We start from the raw sequence: 12,870 nt of genomic DNA, 5'->3' as shown, positions 1-12,870 counted from the left end.
CTCCTTATCTTTCTCCCTCTCCTCCTCCCTTCTCTCTTTCATCCTCCTCCTCCTCTTTCTCCTCTCCTTCTCCTCCTCCTCCTCTTCCACCTCCTCCTCCTCCTCCTTTTCTCTTTCTCCTCTTCATCCTCCTCCTCCTTTTTTCTCCTCCTCCTCCTCTTCTCTTCCTCCTCCTCCTCCTCCTTCTCTTTCTCCTCTTCCTTCTCCGCCTCCTGCTCCTCCGCCTCCTTCTTCTCTTTTTAGCAACTGCTGAGCTTCTCTCCAAGAAAACCTTAACTGCCTCCACGGAAGAACTTCTAGCAACTCTGCAGGGCCAGATAGAGTCTCTAACTCAGAAGAACAAAAAATTAATGGAAAAAATACAGGTAAATCCTAGCTTTGCCCATCTGGGCATTTACCATGTTTTTGGAGTATAAGACGCACCGAAGTATAAGATGCACCTTAGTTTTGGGGGAGGAAAATAGGGGGGGGAGGGCGGAAATCTGCCTACTAGGTATTCATCTCGCTAGCATCCTTAGTCTGGTCAGCTTCAGCACATAATTTTCTGGTTTTGAACATATGCACACACACAGACTTTTTATCCCCTGGTTGGGGATAAAAAGCAGCTTCTAAAGCACAGCTGATTGTCAGAGGGAGCAGTAATGAGGAATGCAGGCGCAAAGCACAGAAGATCGCTTCACTTGTTAGCACCTCATTAGGGCTGAAAACAAGGCTTTCAAAAAGCTACATTCGGAGTATAAGACGCAGCCAAATTTTCAACCTCTTTTAGGAGGGTGGGGAGCTTGCGTCTTATACTCCCAGAAATATGGTACTCACCTGCTGTGGAGAAATATTGTTTGAGTTAAGCAACTATAAACTACGAGTAGCAGTTGTCGACTTGCAACAGTTCATTTCAAAGTTACCACAGCACTGAAAAAAGTGTCTTATGAACATGTTTCACCCGCATGACTGTTGCGTGATCAAAATTAAAACAATTAGCAACTGGCATGTAATTATGACAGTTGGTAGCATCCTGGGAAGATCTTTGGGATCTTCTGGCAAGCAAAGTTGATGGGGAAGCCGAATTCACTTAACAATTACTGATTCACTTAACAACTGTGGCAGGACAGGTCCTAAAATTTGGGTGAAAACTGTCTCGCTGTAGCCGCGGAAATTTGGGGCTCAATTGTGGTGGTTAAGTCAAGGAATAACAATATTTTGTTGTTATTGTAAACAATAAGTTCCCCCTTTAGGATTAGCCACAGAAGGCAAAACCCAGAAGAACGGAAAGTATCGGTCAAAAGCCGAGGACTAGCTATATGCATGCAACACAGTCAACGAGGCTGTGCATTTAACTCTGTCTTGAACACGTTTGTGTGTGTGTGTGTGGGGGGGGTGTTTCTCACTCTGTGCGTATCCAATAAATCAAATTTCCGTTTTGTGCAGGTTCTGGAGCAGGACGAGAAAGACCTGAGCGAGGCTGATGCTTCCGGGGACTTCATCCCTATCATTTTGTACGACTCGCTGAGATCCGAGTTCGAGAAGCTGAAAGGGCAGCAGTTGGAGGCTCAAGAGCTTCTGAAGTCCCTGGAGAGCAACGGAACAGATGGCGGCCCTCCTAAGCTCGTCTCAGCTGAGGCTTACGAACAGCTGAAGGACGATTACGAGAAGCAAATCGCGGCTCTTAAAGAAGCTTTGGAGAAGATCAGCCTGCCGGATGATCAGATCAGAGAGGACCGAGCGACGGAAAGTAAAGCCGGCTCGGAGCAGGAAGGAAAAGGCAAATTCAACCCGGTAACCCGAGAAGAGATGGAGGAGCTGATGAACGAGCTGAGTGAGACCCAGGAGAAATATCAGGCCGCTTTGGCTGAAGTCAAGCTCCTCGAGGAACAGATTGAACTAGGCATCTTGTCCGTGGAGGACAAAGACGCTGCGGAGAGTTCCAGAATTGAACTCGAGACGGTCAAGGCCGCTCTGCACAAGACTCAGGAGGAGCTGAAGGAGCAAGATCAGAAGACGAAGGATTTGGAAGTGCTGCTCAGGGCCCAAGAAGAAAAAGGGGCCCAAAACTACGATGAGATGAAAGCCACCCTCGGGGCCTCCTTGGATGCCATATCCCAGGAGAAAGAGGCCCTTCGAAAGAGATGCACCTCTGCGGAAGCAGAACTAAGAGAACTGAGGGCCTCCTTGGAGGAGGAAAGGCACGAGGTGCTTGAAGGAAAGTCTTCGGTCAGCCAGGCCCTTCAGGAGGAGACCAGCAAGCTGCGAGAGCAGCTGAGGGCCATGACGAAGCAACACGAAGAAGTGAAGGCTCACGTCGAGGAGCTCCGAGAAGGCCGGGAGAAGCTGGAAGAGGAGCTTCAAGCGACCAAGGAGAGGCTGGCCTCTCAGTGCGTCTCTAGAGTGGAGCACGAAGGTATGGTGGAGAAGTTGAAGGCCACCCATTCTGGGGCTGAGAAGAGGCTGCTGGAGATGAAAGAGAAGTACACCTCCACCCAGACCGAGCTGGCAGAACTTCAGAAGACCACTGAGGCCTACAGGCGAGAGTCGGTACCCCTGGCTGAGCACGCCCGGGCTAAGGAGGCCTTGGAGGGCACCTTGTGGGAGTTGAAGGCCAAAGGAAAGCTGTTGGAGCAGGAGCTGAAGGCCAAAGCCCAGGAGGCCTCCCATCTCCAGGCCCAGCTGGATGAGGTCCGTCAAGGCACCGTCTCCAAGGAGACCCACGAGCAGCTCAGGGCCGCCTCACAGGCCGAAATCGAGGCTCTGAAGGCGAAGCTGAGTGACCTGGGCTCCAAGCACGAACGGACCTGCACCGAAGTCTTCCAGGTGCAGCGGGAGGCCCTCTTCATGAAGAGCGAGAAGCACGCGGCCGAGGCGCAGCTGGCCGCCGCCGAGAAGCAGTTGCAAAGCCTGCGGGCCGAGTCCGAACGTCTCCAGGAGCTGCACAGCCACATCGAAGACTCAGCCAAGCTGGTTAAAGAGAAAGACAAGAAGGTGAGTCCTATTTGGTTAGTCTGAAAAAAGTGCCCTCACGCCTCTATTGCCTCCACTTTGTTCACCAAGAGATAAATAGATGATAGATAGGTAGGTAGGTAGGTAGGTAGGTAGGTAGGTAGGTAGGTAGGTAGGTAAATAGATAGATAGATAGATAGATAGATAGATAGATAGATAGATAGATAGATGATTGATTGATAGATAGATAGATAGATAGATAGAGAGAGAGAGAGAGAGAGAGAGAGAGAGAGAGAGAGAGAGATAGATAGATAGATAGATAGATAGATAGATAGATAGATATGGAGATTCTGGAAAGAGTGCAGAGAAGAGCAACAAAGAGGATTAGGGGACTGGAGGCTAAAACATATGAAGAACGGTTGCAAGAACTGGGTATGTCCAGTCTTTTTTTTTTTTTAATTTAATTTTTCATTTTCAAAACAAACACAACACATGAAATCTTCCTTCTTTACATACTGTAGAAAGTGTATCAGTTGGTTACAAAAGGCTTTCGTGCATCTCTTCCACAGTCATCAAGCATAATTTATATTAACTCAAGTATTTTAACTCAGATATTACAAGTGTTATCCTTGTACCTCCATTTATATTTGACTATAATTATTTAAACGTCCTTCATCATAAAATATACCGAAATTTAATACATAACCACATACTGATATAGTTGAATAAAGGAGGGATAATGATGACAACCTATACACATATATAATGAGTATAATATAAGGAAACTAGATGAAAATTGCCAACAGCGATTTGGAAAGGAGGATTAGAAAAGTCTGTTATTAAATATTATGGATGTTTAGCTAGAACAGGACATATGGTATGTCCAGTCTAATGAAGAGGAGGGGTGATATGATAGCAATCTTCCAAAATTTGCCATTCCATATCACCCATCATCCTTGTTTAAGCAGGTCCTTAAAATTCCCAGGGCCTGGATTCAAGAAAATGGTGGACTCCTTGTGGGATGTTCTGGTTGTTTCAACAATTCACTCTTTTCTTCCCATATATATTTTGGGATATTTTAGAAGACCCGAAGACCAAACCTCACAAATGAAATTGTGGAGGGATGTGGGGAAATGAAGGATAAGAGAACAAGATAGTAGACAACTTTTTTTTTTATTTGAGCAGGGGTTTGGACTAGAAGACCTCCTAGGTCCCTTCCAACTCTGTTATTCGGTAATTCCGTTTCCTCCACCAAGTTTTCTTTTCAAGAGATAAAGGGGTCTTACACAACCATTATTCTCTTAGTATGAATCAGGTATGTCCAGCCCTGGCCACTTTAAGACTAGGGAATTCTGGGAGCTGAAGTCCACAAATCTCAAAGTGGCCAAGGTTGGACACCCCAGGGTAAAATGGAAATTAGCTGAAATTCCTTCTCATTTTTTTTTAATCTCAGGCCTTAATTCCTTTGACTTACTCTTTCTCACTCCTTTTCTGGGCTTTGCCTACTATGCATACTCTGTGTGTGTGTGTGTGTGTGTGTGTGTGTGTGTGTGTGTGTGTGTGTATGTATGTGTATATTCGGGCCTTTTCCCATGTAAGATTGAGATTGTCTTGGCAACGTTTCGGCGAAGTCTCACTTGCCATCTTCAGGCTGGGTTTTGGGCTTAAAGCGTGGTCGGAGCTGCCGTCTTTCTATAAATCTTGGTAGGGGGTGTGTGGAGTGCTGGCTTTGTTTCAGTAAGTGGATTGATTGGTTGTGTGGCTGTATCATGATTGGTAGATTGGTGCTGATTGGTGCTGACTGTGAGTCCATTGTTGTTTTGTGTTGTAATGGCCCGGGTGGTGGGTGGGGCTCGTTTGTTGACTAGGGCTGGTTTCCAAATGTCTGGTAGGCGGGAGGTATCGTCACGTTTATTCATGTTCTTTATTCAATTTTGAAGGAACCAGGTTAAGCTCCAAAACTGAACACTTCAACAAGAGAATAATTATGGAAGCTATCGAAATAGAGAAACAGCCCCACAACATGAATAAACGTGACGATACCTCCCGCCTACCAGACATCTGGAAACCAGCCCTAATCAACAAACAAGCCCCACCCACCACCCAGGCCGTTACAACACAAAACAACGGACACACAGCCAGCACCTATCAGCACCAATCTATCAATCACGATACAACCACACTAATCTCTATCTCTATCATCTATCATCTATCATCTATCATCTATCATATCTATCTATCTATCTATCTATCTATCTATCTATCTATCTATCTATCTATCTGTCTGTGCTGATAAATAAATAAAGGGAGACTAGTATAGATCTATTTCAAGCTATTTAGCTCTCATCAGCTAGCCATACCCTTACTGGGATTCGAACCTGTGCTATATTGCATCTTAGGCAAATGTCTTAGCCATTAAGCCATTAAGACGTTTGCCTAAGATGCAATATAGCACAGGTTCGAATCCCAGTAAGGGTATGGCTAGCTGATGAGAGCTAAATAGCTTGAAATAGATCTATACTAGTCTCCCTTTATTTATTTATCAGCACAAATAAAACACAAATATAACAAAGGCAACAGTAAAAATATTGGGTTTCTGTCGTGAGGGACTCTTGTGACGAGCCGATTGACAGATGATGGAAGCAGTTAGCTTCCTCCCATAGTTGGGGCTTACCGGGGGTTGGGACTCTCTCTCTGTATGTATGTATGTATGTATGTATGTATGTATGTATGTATGTATATACGCGCGTGCGCGTGCGCGCACACACACACACACACACACACACACACACACACTGTATATCTCTGCCCACTGGCAGAGAGATCAAGCAGAAGAATCCAGATGTGTGTGGCTTACTGGGTGTGAAAAATGCTGCTTGCCTTGGTGTCACTGTTTCCCTTCTTTCCTTGGCAGATCACAGAGCTCTCCAAAGAGGTCTTCAAACTGAAAGAAGCTCTGAAGGATCTTTCGGAGCTGTCCAGCGGTGCTTCCCTTAAAGGGATCTTCTCACCCAAGGCAGAGAGCGAGCTGGAGGTAGCTACCTTCCAAAGGAGAATTAAAGATCTGGAGCAGCAGTTGATTGTGAGTATCTTACGAAGCAAGGAGAGGAGAATTAAGTAGAGACCCGAAGAGTTGTTTTAGGAAGGTCCATCAAGCTCAACTGTTTGATTCCTTCCACTTCAGATGGGTCAGGTGTTCCTCGGAAGACAAGAAGGGAGTCATGTATTGGTAAGACCACATTTGGAATAGCACTTAGACTTTTATACCGCTTCATAATGCTTTTACAGCCCTCTCTAAGTGGTTTGCAGAGTCAGCCTCTTGCCCCCCCCCCCCAAACAATCTGGGACCTCATTTTGTTGACTTTGGAAGGAGGGAAAAGCTAAGTCAACCTTGAACTGGCCAGGATCGAACTGCTGGCAGCGAGCAGAGTCAGCCTGCCATGTTGCATTCTAACTACCATAGCTCTTGCATCCGTTTTGGTTGCCGTGATACAAACAAGAAGTTGACACTCTAGAAAGAGCGCAGAGGAGACTAAAACATAGGAAGAACAGTTGCGGGCATTGGGTATGACTAATCTAGAGAAAGGAAGGGCCAGGAGAGACATGGGAGCAGTATTCCCATATCTAAGGGGTTGTCACAAAGAAGAGGGGCCCGCCTATTCTCCAAAGTACCAGCAGGCAGGACGAGAAACAGTGAATGGAAACTAATCAAGGGGAGAAGCAACCTGGAATTAAGGAGAAATTTCCCGACAGTGGAAACAATTAATCAATGGAACGACTTGTCTCCAGATGTTGTGAATGCTCCAATACTGGAGGTTTTGAAGAAGATATTTGACAACCATTTCTCTGGAATAGTGTAAGGTCTCCTGTGTGGGTAGGGGGTGGGACTAGAAGACCTCCAAGGTCCCTTCCAACTATTATTCTGTCAAAATCACACTTCCAGATGAGATGGAGATATAACCATGTAGTTGCCTAGTTCTTTTAACAGCTTGATGGCATGTACAGTAATCAACCAACCAAAAACCCTTGGCCAGGACTATACCTTGCTTGAATAAAAGGAAGACGTTCGCATGAGATGGAACCAATTAGATGAGACAGGACCAACTCTTGAAGTTGTGATGGTTAGGTAAACGTCTCTGAAAAACCCAATAGAATAGAATAGAATAGAATAGAATAGAATAGAATAGTAGAGTAGAGTAGAATAGAATAGAATAGAGTAGAATAGAATAGAGTAGAATAGAGTAGAAGAATAGAATAGAATAGAATAATAGAGTAGAGTAGAAGAATATAATATGATAATAGAATAGAATAGTAGAGTAGTGTAGAGTAGAAGAGTAGATTAAAGTAGAATAGAATAAAGTAGAATAGAATAGAATAGACTAATAGAGTAGAGTAGAAGAGAAGAGTAGAGTAGTGTAGAGTAAAAGAGTAGAGTAGAGTAGAATAGAATACAGTAGAGTAGAATAGAGTAGAAGAATAGAGTAGAAGAATAGAATAGAGTAATAGAGTAGAATAGAAGAGTAGTGTAGAGTAGAAGAGTAGATTAGAGTAGAATAGAATAGAGTAGAATAGAATAATAGAGTAGAGTATAATAGAATAGAAGAGAAGAGTAGAGTAGTGTAGAGTAAAAGAGTAGATTAGATTAGAGTAGAATAGAATAGAGTAGAGTAGAATAGAATAGAGTAGAAGAATAGAATAGAATAGAGTAGAATAGAAGAATATAATATAATAATAGAATAGAATAGAATAGTAGAGTAGTAGAGTAGAAGAGTAGATTAGAGTAGAATAGAGTAGAGTAGAGTAGAATAGAATAGAATAATAGAGTAGAGTAGAAGAGAAGAGTAGAGTAGAGTAGAGTAAAAGAGTAGAGTAGAATAGAGTAGAAGAATAGAGTAGAAGAATAGAATAGAGTAATAGAGTAGAATAGAAGAGTAGTGTAGAGTAGAAGAGTAGATTAGAGTAGAATAGAATAGAGTAGAATAGAATAGAATAATAGAGTAGAGTATAATAGAATAGAAGAGAAGAGTAGAGTAGTGTAGAGTAAAACAGTAGATTAGATTAGAGTAGAATAGAATAGAGTAGAGTAGAATAGAATAGAGTAGAAGAATAGAATAGAATAGAGTAGAGTAGAATAGAAGAATATAATATAATAATAGAATAGAATAGAAGAGTAGAGTAGTGTAGAGTAGAAGAGTAGATTAGAGTAGAATAGATTAGAGTAGAGTAGAGTAGAATAGAATAGAATAATAGAGTAGAGTAAAAGAGAAGAGTAGAGTAGAGTAGAGTAAAAGAGTAGAGTAGAATAGAGTAGAAGAATAGAGTAGAAGAATAGAATAGAGTAATAGAGTAGAAAAGAATAGAATAGAATAGAAGAGTAGTGTAGAGTAGAAGAGTAGATTAGAGTAGAATAGATTAGAGTAGAGTAGAATAGAATAGAATAGAATAATAGAGTAGAGTAGAAGAGAAGAGAAGAGTAGAGTAGTGTAGAGTGAAAGAGTAGAGTAGAATAGAGTAGAAGAATAGAGTAGAAGAATAGAATAGAGTAATAGAGTAGAGTAGAATAGAATAGAATAGAAGAGTAGTGTATAGTAGATTAGAGTAGAATAGAATAGAGTAGAATAGAATAATAGAGTAGAGTAGAATAGAATAGAATAGAAGAGTAGAGTAGTGTAGAGTAAAAGAGTAGATTAGATTAGAGTAGAATAGAATAGAGTAGAGTAGAATAGAATAGAGTAGAAGAATAGAATAGAATAGAATAGAGTAGAGTAGAGTAGAAGAATATAATATAATAATAGAATAGAATAGAAGAGTAGAGTAGTGTAGAGTAGAAGAGTAGATTAGAGTAGAATAGATTAGAGTAGAGTAGAGTAGAATAGAATAGAATAATAGAGTAGAGTAGAAGAGAAGAGTAGAGTAGTGTAGAGTGAAAGAGTAGAGTAGAATAGAGTAGAAGAATAGAGTAGAAGAATAGAATAGAGTAATAGAGTAGAGTAGAATAGAATAGAATAGAATAGAAGAGTAGTGTAGAGTAGAAGAGTAGATTAGAGTAGAATAGAATAGAGTAGAATAGAATAGAATAATAGAGTGGAATAGAATAGAAGAGTAGAGTAGTGTAGAGTAAAAGAGTAGATTAGAGTAGAGTAGAATAGAATAGAGTAGAGTAGAATAGAGTAGAAGAATAGAATAGAATAATAGAGTAGAGTAGAAGAATATAATATAATAATAGAATAGAATAGAACAGAATTCTTTATTGGCCAAGTGTGATTGGACACACAAGGAATTTGTCTTTGGTGCAGATGCTCTCACTGTACATTAAAAAGACAAGATGCATTCGTCAAGAATCATACAGCACTTAATGATAGTCACAGAGTACAAATAAGCAATCAGGAAACAATCTATATCAATATAAATCGTAAGGATACAAGCCACAAAGTTAACAGTCCTGCATTCATAAGTGGGAAGAGATGAGTGATAGGAACAATGAGAAGACTAATACTAGTGCAGACTTAGTGAATGGTTTGACAGTGGGGAGGGAATTATTTGTTTAGCAGAGTGATGGCGTTTGGGGAAAAATTGCTCTTGTGTCTACTTGTCTTGGTGTGCAGTGCCTGCCCTATAGCGTCGTTTTGAGGGTAGGAGTCGAAACAATTTATGTGCAGGATGCGAGGGGTCTGTACATATTTTCACGGCCCTCTTTTTGACTCGTGCAGTGTGCAGGTCCTCAATGGAAGGCAGGTTGACAGTAATTGTTTTTTCGGCAGATCTAAATTATCCTCTGAAGTCTCCGTCTGTCCTGTTGGGTTGCAGAACCAAACCAGACAGTTCTAGAGGTGCAGATGACAGACTCAATCATTCCTCTGTAGAACTGTATCCCGTAAGAACAACGTCCTGTAAGGAAATTTAAAAACCCTAGAGTCTTAATAGGATGGAGAATAGCTAATTGGGAATCCCATTAATAACCGAATAAACTCACCTGGTAAATTCAGAGTGAGGGCTGTTCAGCAGGAAAGCTCTCCTCAGGCAAGGAAAATTTTTTTTGGAGATGTTTGCAATTGCAGTGAATCCCACCTGAAATAGTCTTAGCTGAGCCATTCTGGTTATTTTAAACGATTTAATTCCTTTTAATTCCCTTTGTGTACTAGGAGTCCGAGCGACGTCATAATAATATCATCTCTTTGTACAGAGGACACCTTCTTTATGCTATACAGGTGAGTTTATGCTTTATGCTATACAGGTGAGTTGGCCCAGGTCTTTTTAGTTGCTGACAGTGAGTTACACAGGTGGGTTCCTACCAGTTCGCACCAGTTCGGTAGAACCGGTTCGTCAAATCTTCCGAACCGGTTAGAAGATGTTCCACCAGAAAGCAGGTCACACCTACAGAAGAGGTTCCAAAGATTTTTGAAACCCATCATTGACACACACACACACACACAAACACAAACACACAAACACACACACACACACACACACAAAGAGAGAGAGAGAGAGAGAGAGAGAGAGAGAGAGAGAGAGAGAGAGAGAGAGAGAGAGTGTTTTATTGACATTTGTATGCCGCCCACTCCCTAGGGAGAAAGAGAAGGAGAAGGAGAAGGAGAAAGAAAGGAAGAAAGAAATAAAGAAAAAAAGAAAAAAAGAAAAAGTGAGAGAGAGATGAAAGAAAAAAAGGAAAAAGGGACAGAGAGACAAAAGGAAGGAAAGAGAGAGAGAGAGAGAAAACACATCGTCGGCAAGCCACTCCCACCAGGTCACATGGCCTGCAAGCCACTCCCCGAAGGAGGCCACACCCACAGAGTAGGTTCGAAAAAAATTTGAAACCCACCACTGGTGAGAAGAATCTGGAATATGTTTGCTGAAGTTCTCAAAGTTGAGAGGAGGGTGGGTAGAGGACTGAGCTGCCGTTTGAGTGTTGGGACATAGCACAAGGACCCAATTAGTGGGTCTGAAAGTGAATGTGAGCGTCCGCACAGAGGTTGCCTGGACATCTAGAATAGAGGTCTTCTAGTCCAGCCCCCTGCTCACGCAGGAGAACCTATACCACTTCAGATAAAGGGACTGTCTAAACCAGGTGTGTGAAACTCAAGGGCCAGGCCCCAGATCCAGCCCACAGGGTGCTTAGATCTGGGCCACGGGGCCACCCTGGAAAAGACAAGGGACCGGCCTGTAATGCCTCTGCACGAGAAAACGGACCTCAGGAGGGCTGCATACAGCCCTCCTGAGCTCCATTTTCATTGGCAGACGGTTGCAGGAGGCTGTCGCAGCCGAAAACGAGCTCGGGAGCCCGTTTTCACTGGAAGAGCACTCGGGCCACCATAGCCCCCCCCCAACACGAGTGACGTCAAACTGGTCGCGGACAGCACTCCTGAGCTCCATTTCAATTGGCAGAGGGTTGCAGGAGGCTGTCGCAGCCGTAAACGGAGCTCGGGAGCCCGTTTTCAATGGCAGAGCACTCGGACCACCGCAGCCCCCCCCACCCCCCCGACACGAGTGACGTCAAGCTGGTCATGGACAGCACTCCTGAGCTCCACTTCAATTGGCAGGGGATTGCAGGAGGCTGTCGCAGCCATAAACAGAGTTTGGAAGCCCGTTTTCACTGGCAGAGCACTCGGGCCACCACAGGGCCCCCCGACACGAGTGACGTCAAGTTGGCCATGCCCCCCGCCCCCCTCCCAAGGTCAAACACAATCCTGATGCAGCCCTCAATGAAACCAAGATTGATACTCTGGTCTACAGTCTAGGCTGTTCTTAAAAACATCTAGTGATGGAGCATCCACAACTTCTGGTAGCAGGCTGTTCCACTGGTTAAGTGTCCTCATGGTTAGGAAGTTTCTCCTTCATTCCAGATTGCTTCTCTCTTTGATTAGTTTTCAAGAGAGTTTGTTTGTTGTCCTGTCCTCTATTTGGGGGGGGTGTGTCTGTGTGTATTTGCGTGGATATGTGTGTTCGTACACCAGTGGTGGATTTCAAAAATGTTTAGAACCTCTTCTGTAGGTGTGGCCTGTTTTGTGGGAGTGGCTTGCTGGCCATGTGACTAAATGGGAGTGGCTTGCCAGTCATGTGACCAGGTGGGCATGGCCAACTTGTAAAGTGTGGTGAAACTCACTTAACAACGCTCTTGCTTAGCAACCAAAATGTTGGCTCAGAAACTCTGGCATTTGAAGCACGCAAGTCTTAAAGCTGTCAAGTTACAAGACCCTTGCACCCCTAACCCTTTAGGAAAAAAACCCCCAGGAGTGTTCAAACTTGAGAGCTTTAAGACTTGTGGACTTCAACTCCCAGAATTCCTCCTCCAGTCATGTTGGCTCAGGAACTCTGGCATTGAAGCATGCAAGTCTTAAAGCTGTCAAGTTACAAGACCCTTGTACCCCTAACCCTTAGAAAAAAACCCAGGGGGGTTCAAAGTTGACAGCTTTAAGACTTGTGGACTTCAACTCCCAGAATTCCTCCGCCAGTCATATTGGCTCAGGAACTTTGGCATTTGAAGCATGCAAGTCTTAAAGCTGTCAAGTTACAAGACCCTTGCACCCCTAACCCTTTAGAAACCCCCCCCCCCCCAGGGGTGTTCAAACTTGACAGCTTTAAGACTTGTTGACTTCAACTCCCAGAATTCCTCCTCTCGCTCTTCATCTTGATGGTGTGCGGACGGGCAGGCGGGGGGAGGGAGCTGGAACCGGTTCTAAACGGCACAGTAGATTTGTGGAACCTCTTCTATAGAAGAGCTTAGAACTGGCAGGAACCCCCCCTGGCGCGCGCACACACACACACACACACACACACTTGTTCCAAAGCTGCTTTTGGCTTTGAAGCTGAATAGCTGCCCATCCCTAATAACAAACATGTCCGAGTTAGCTTAACAGTCCTGTTTAAGCAATAAAACTTTGCATCAGGAATGAATTACCCTTCGTGCTGGGGCACGTAGATAGTCCTTAAGTTACAAACCCG

The 12,870-nt window shown here is 43.5% G+C and overlaps 1 protein-coding gene across 1 annotated transcript in view; it reads left to right on the top strand.

Annotated features, from left to right (window-relative positions):
* The window catches only part of ANKRD24 (ankyrin repeat domain 24), a gene marked incomplete at its 3' end in the record, with an annotated part of 10,897 nt that extends 758 nt beyond the window's left edge, over window positions 1-10,139 (top strand). Inside the window, exons 2-5 of the mRNA XM_032238342.1 lie at window positions 244-365; window positions 1,426-2,973; window positions 5,846-6,013; window positions 10,074-10,139. Of these exons, the coding sequence (XP_032094233.1) occupies window positions 244-365; window positions 1,426-2,973; window positions 5,846-6,013; window positions 10,074-10,139 (1,904 nt within the window). The remainder of the gene's footprint in view (window positions 1-243; window positions 366-1,425; window positions 2,974-5,845; window positions 6,014-10,073) is intronic.
* Window positions 10,140-12,870: the final 2,731 nt, after the last annotated feature.

The sequence above is a fragment of the Thamnophis elegans genome, unplaced genomic scaffold, assembly GCF_009769535.1.
Source record: "Thamnophis elegans isolate rThaEle1 unplaced genomic scaffold, rThaEle1.pri scaffold_126_arrow_ctg1, whole genome shotgun sequence".
Lineage (NCBI taxonomy): Eukaryota > Metazoa > Chordata > Lepidosauria > Squamata > Colubridae > Thamnophis > Thamnophis elegans.
The sequence above is the reverse complement of the archived record's forward strand: the minus strand, read 5'-3'. Positions and strand labels throughout refer to the sequence as shown.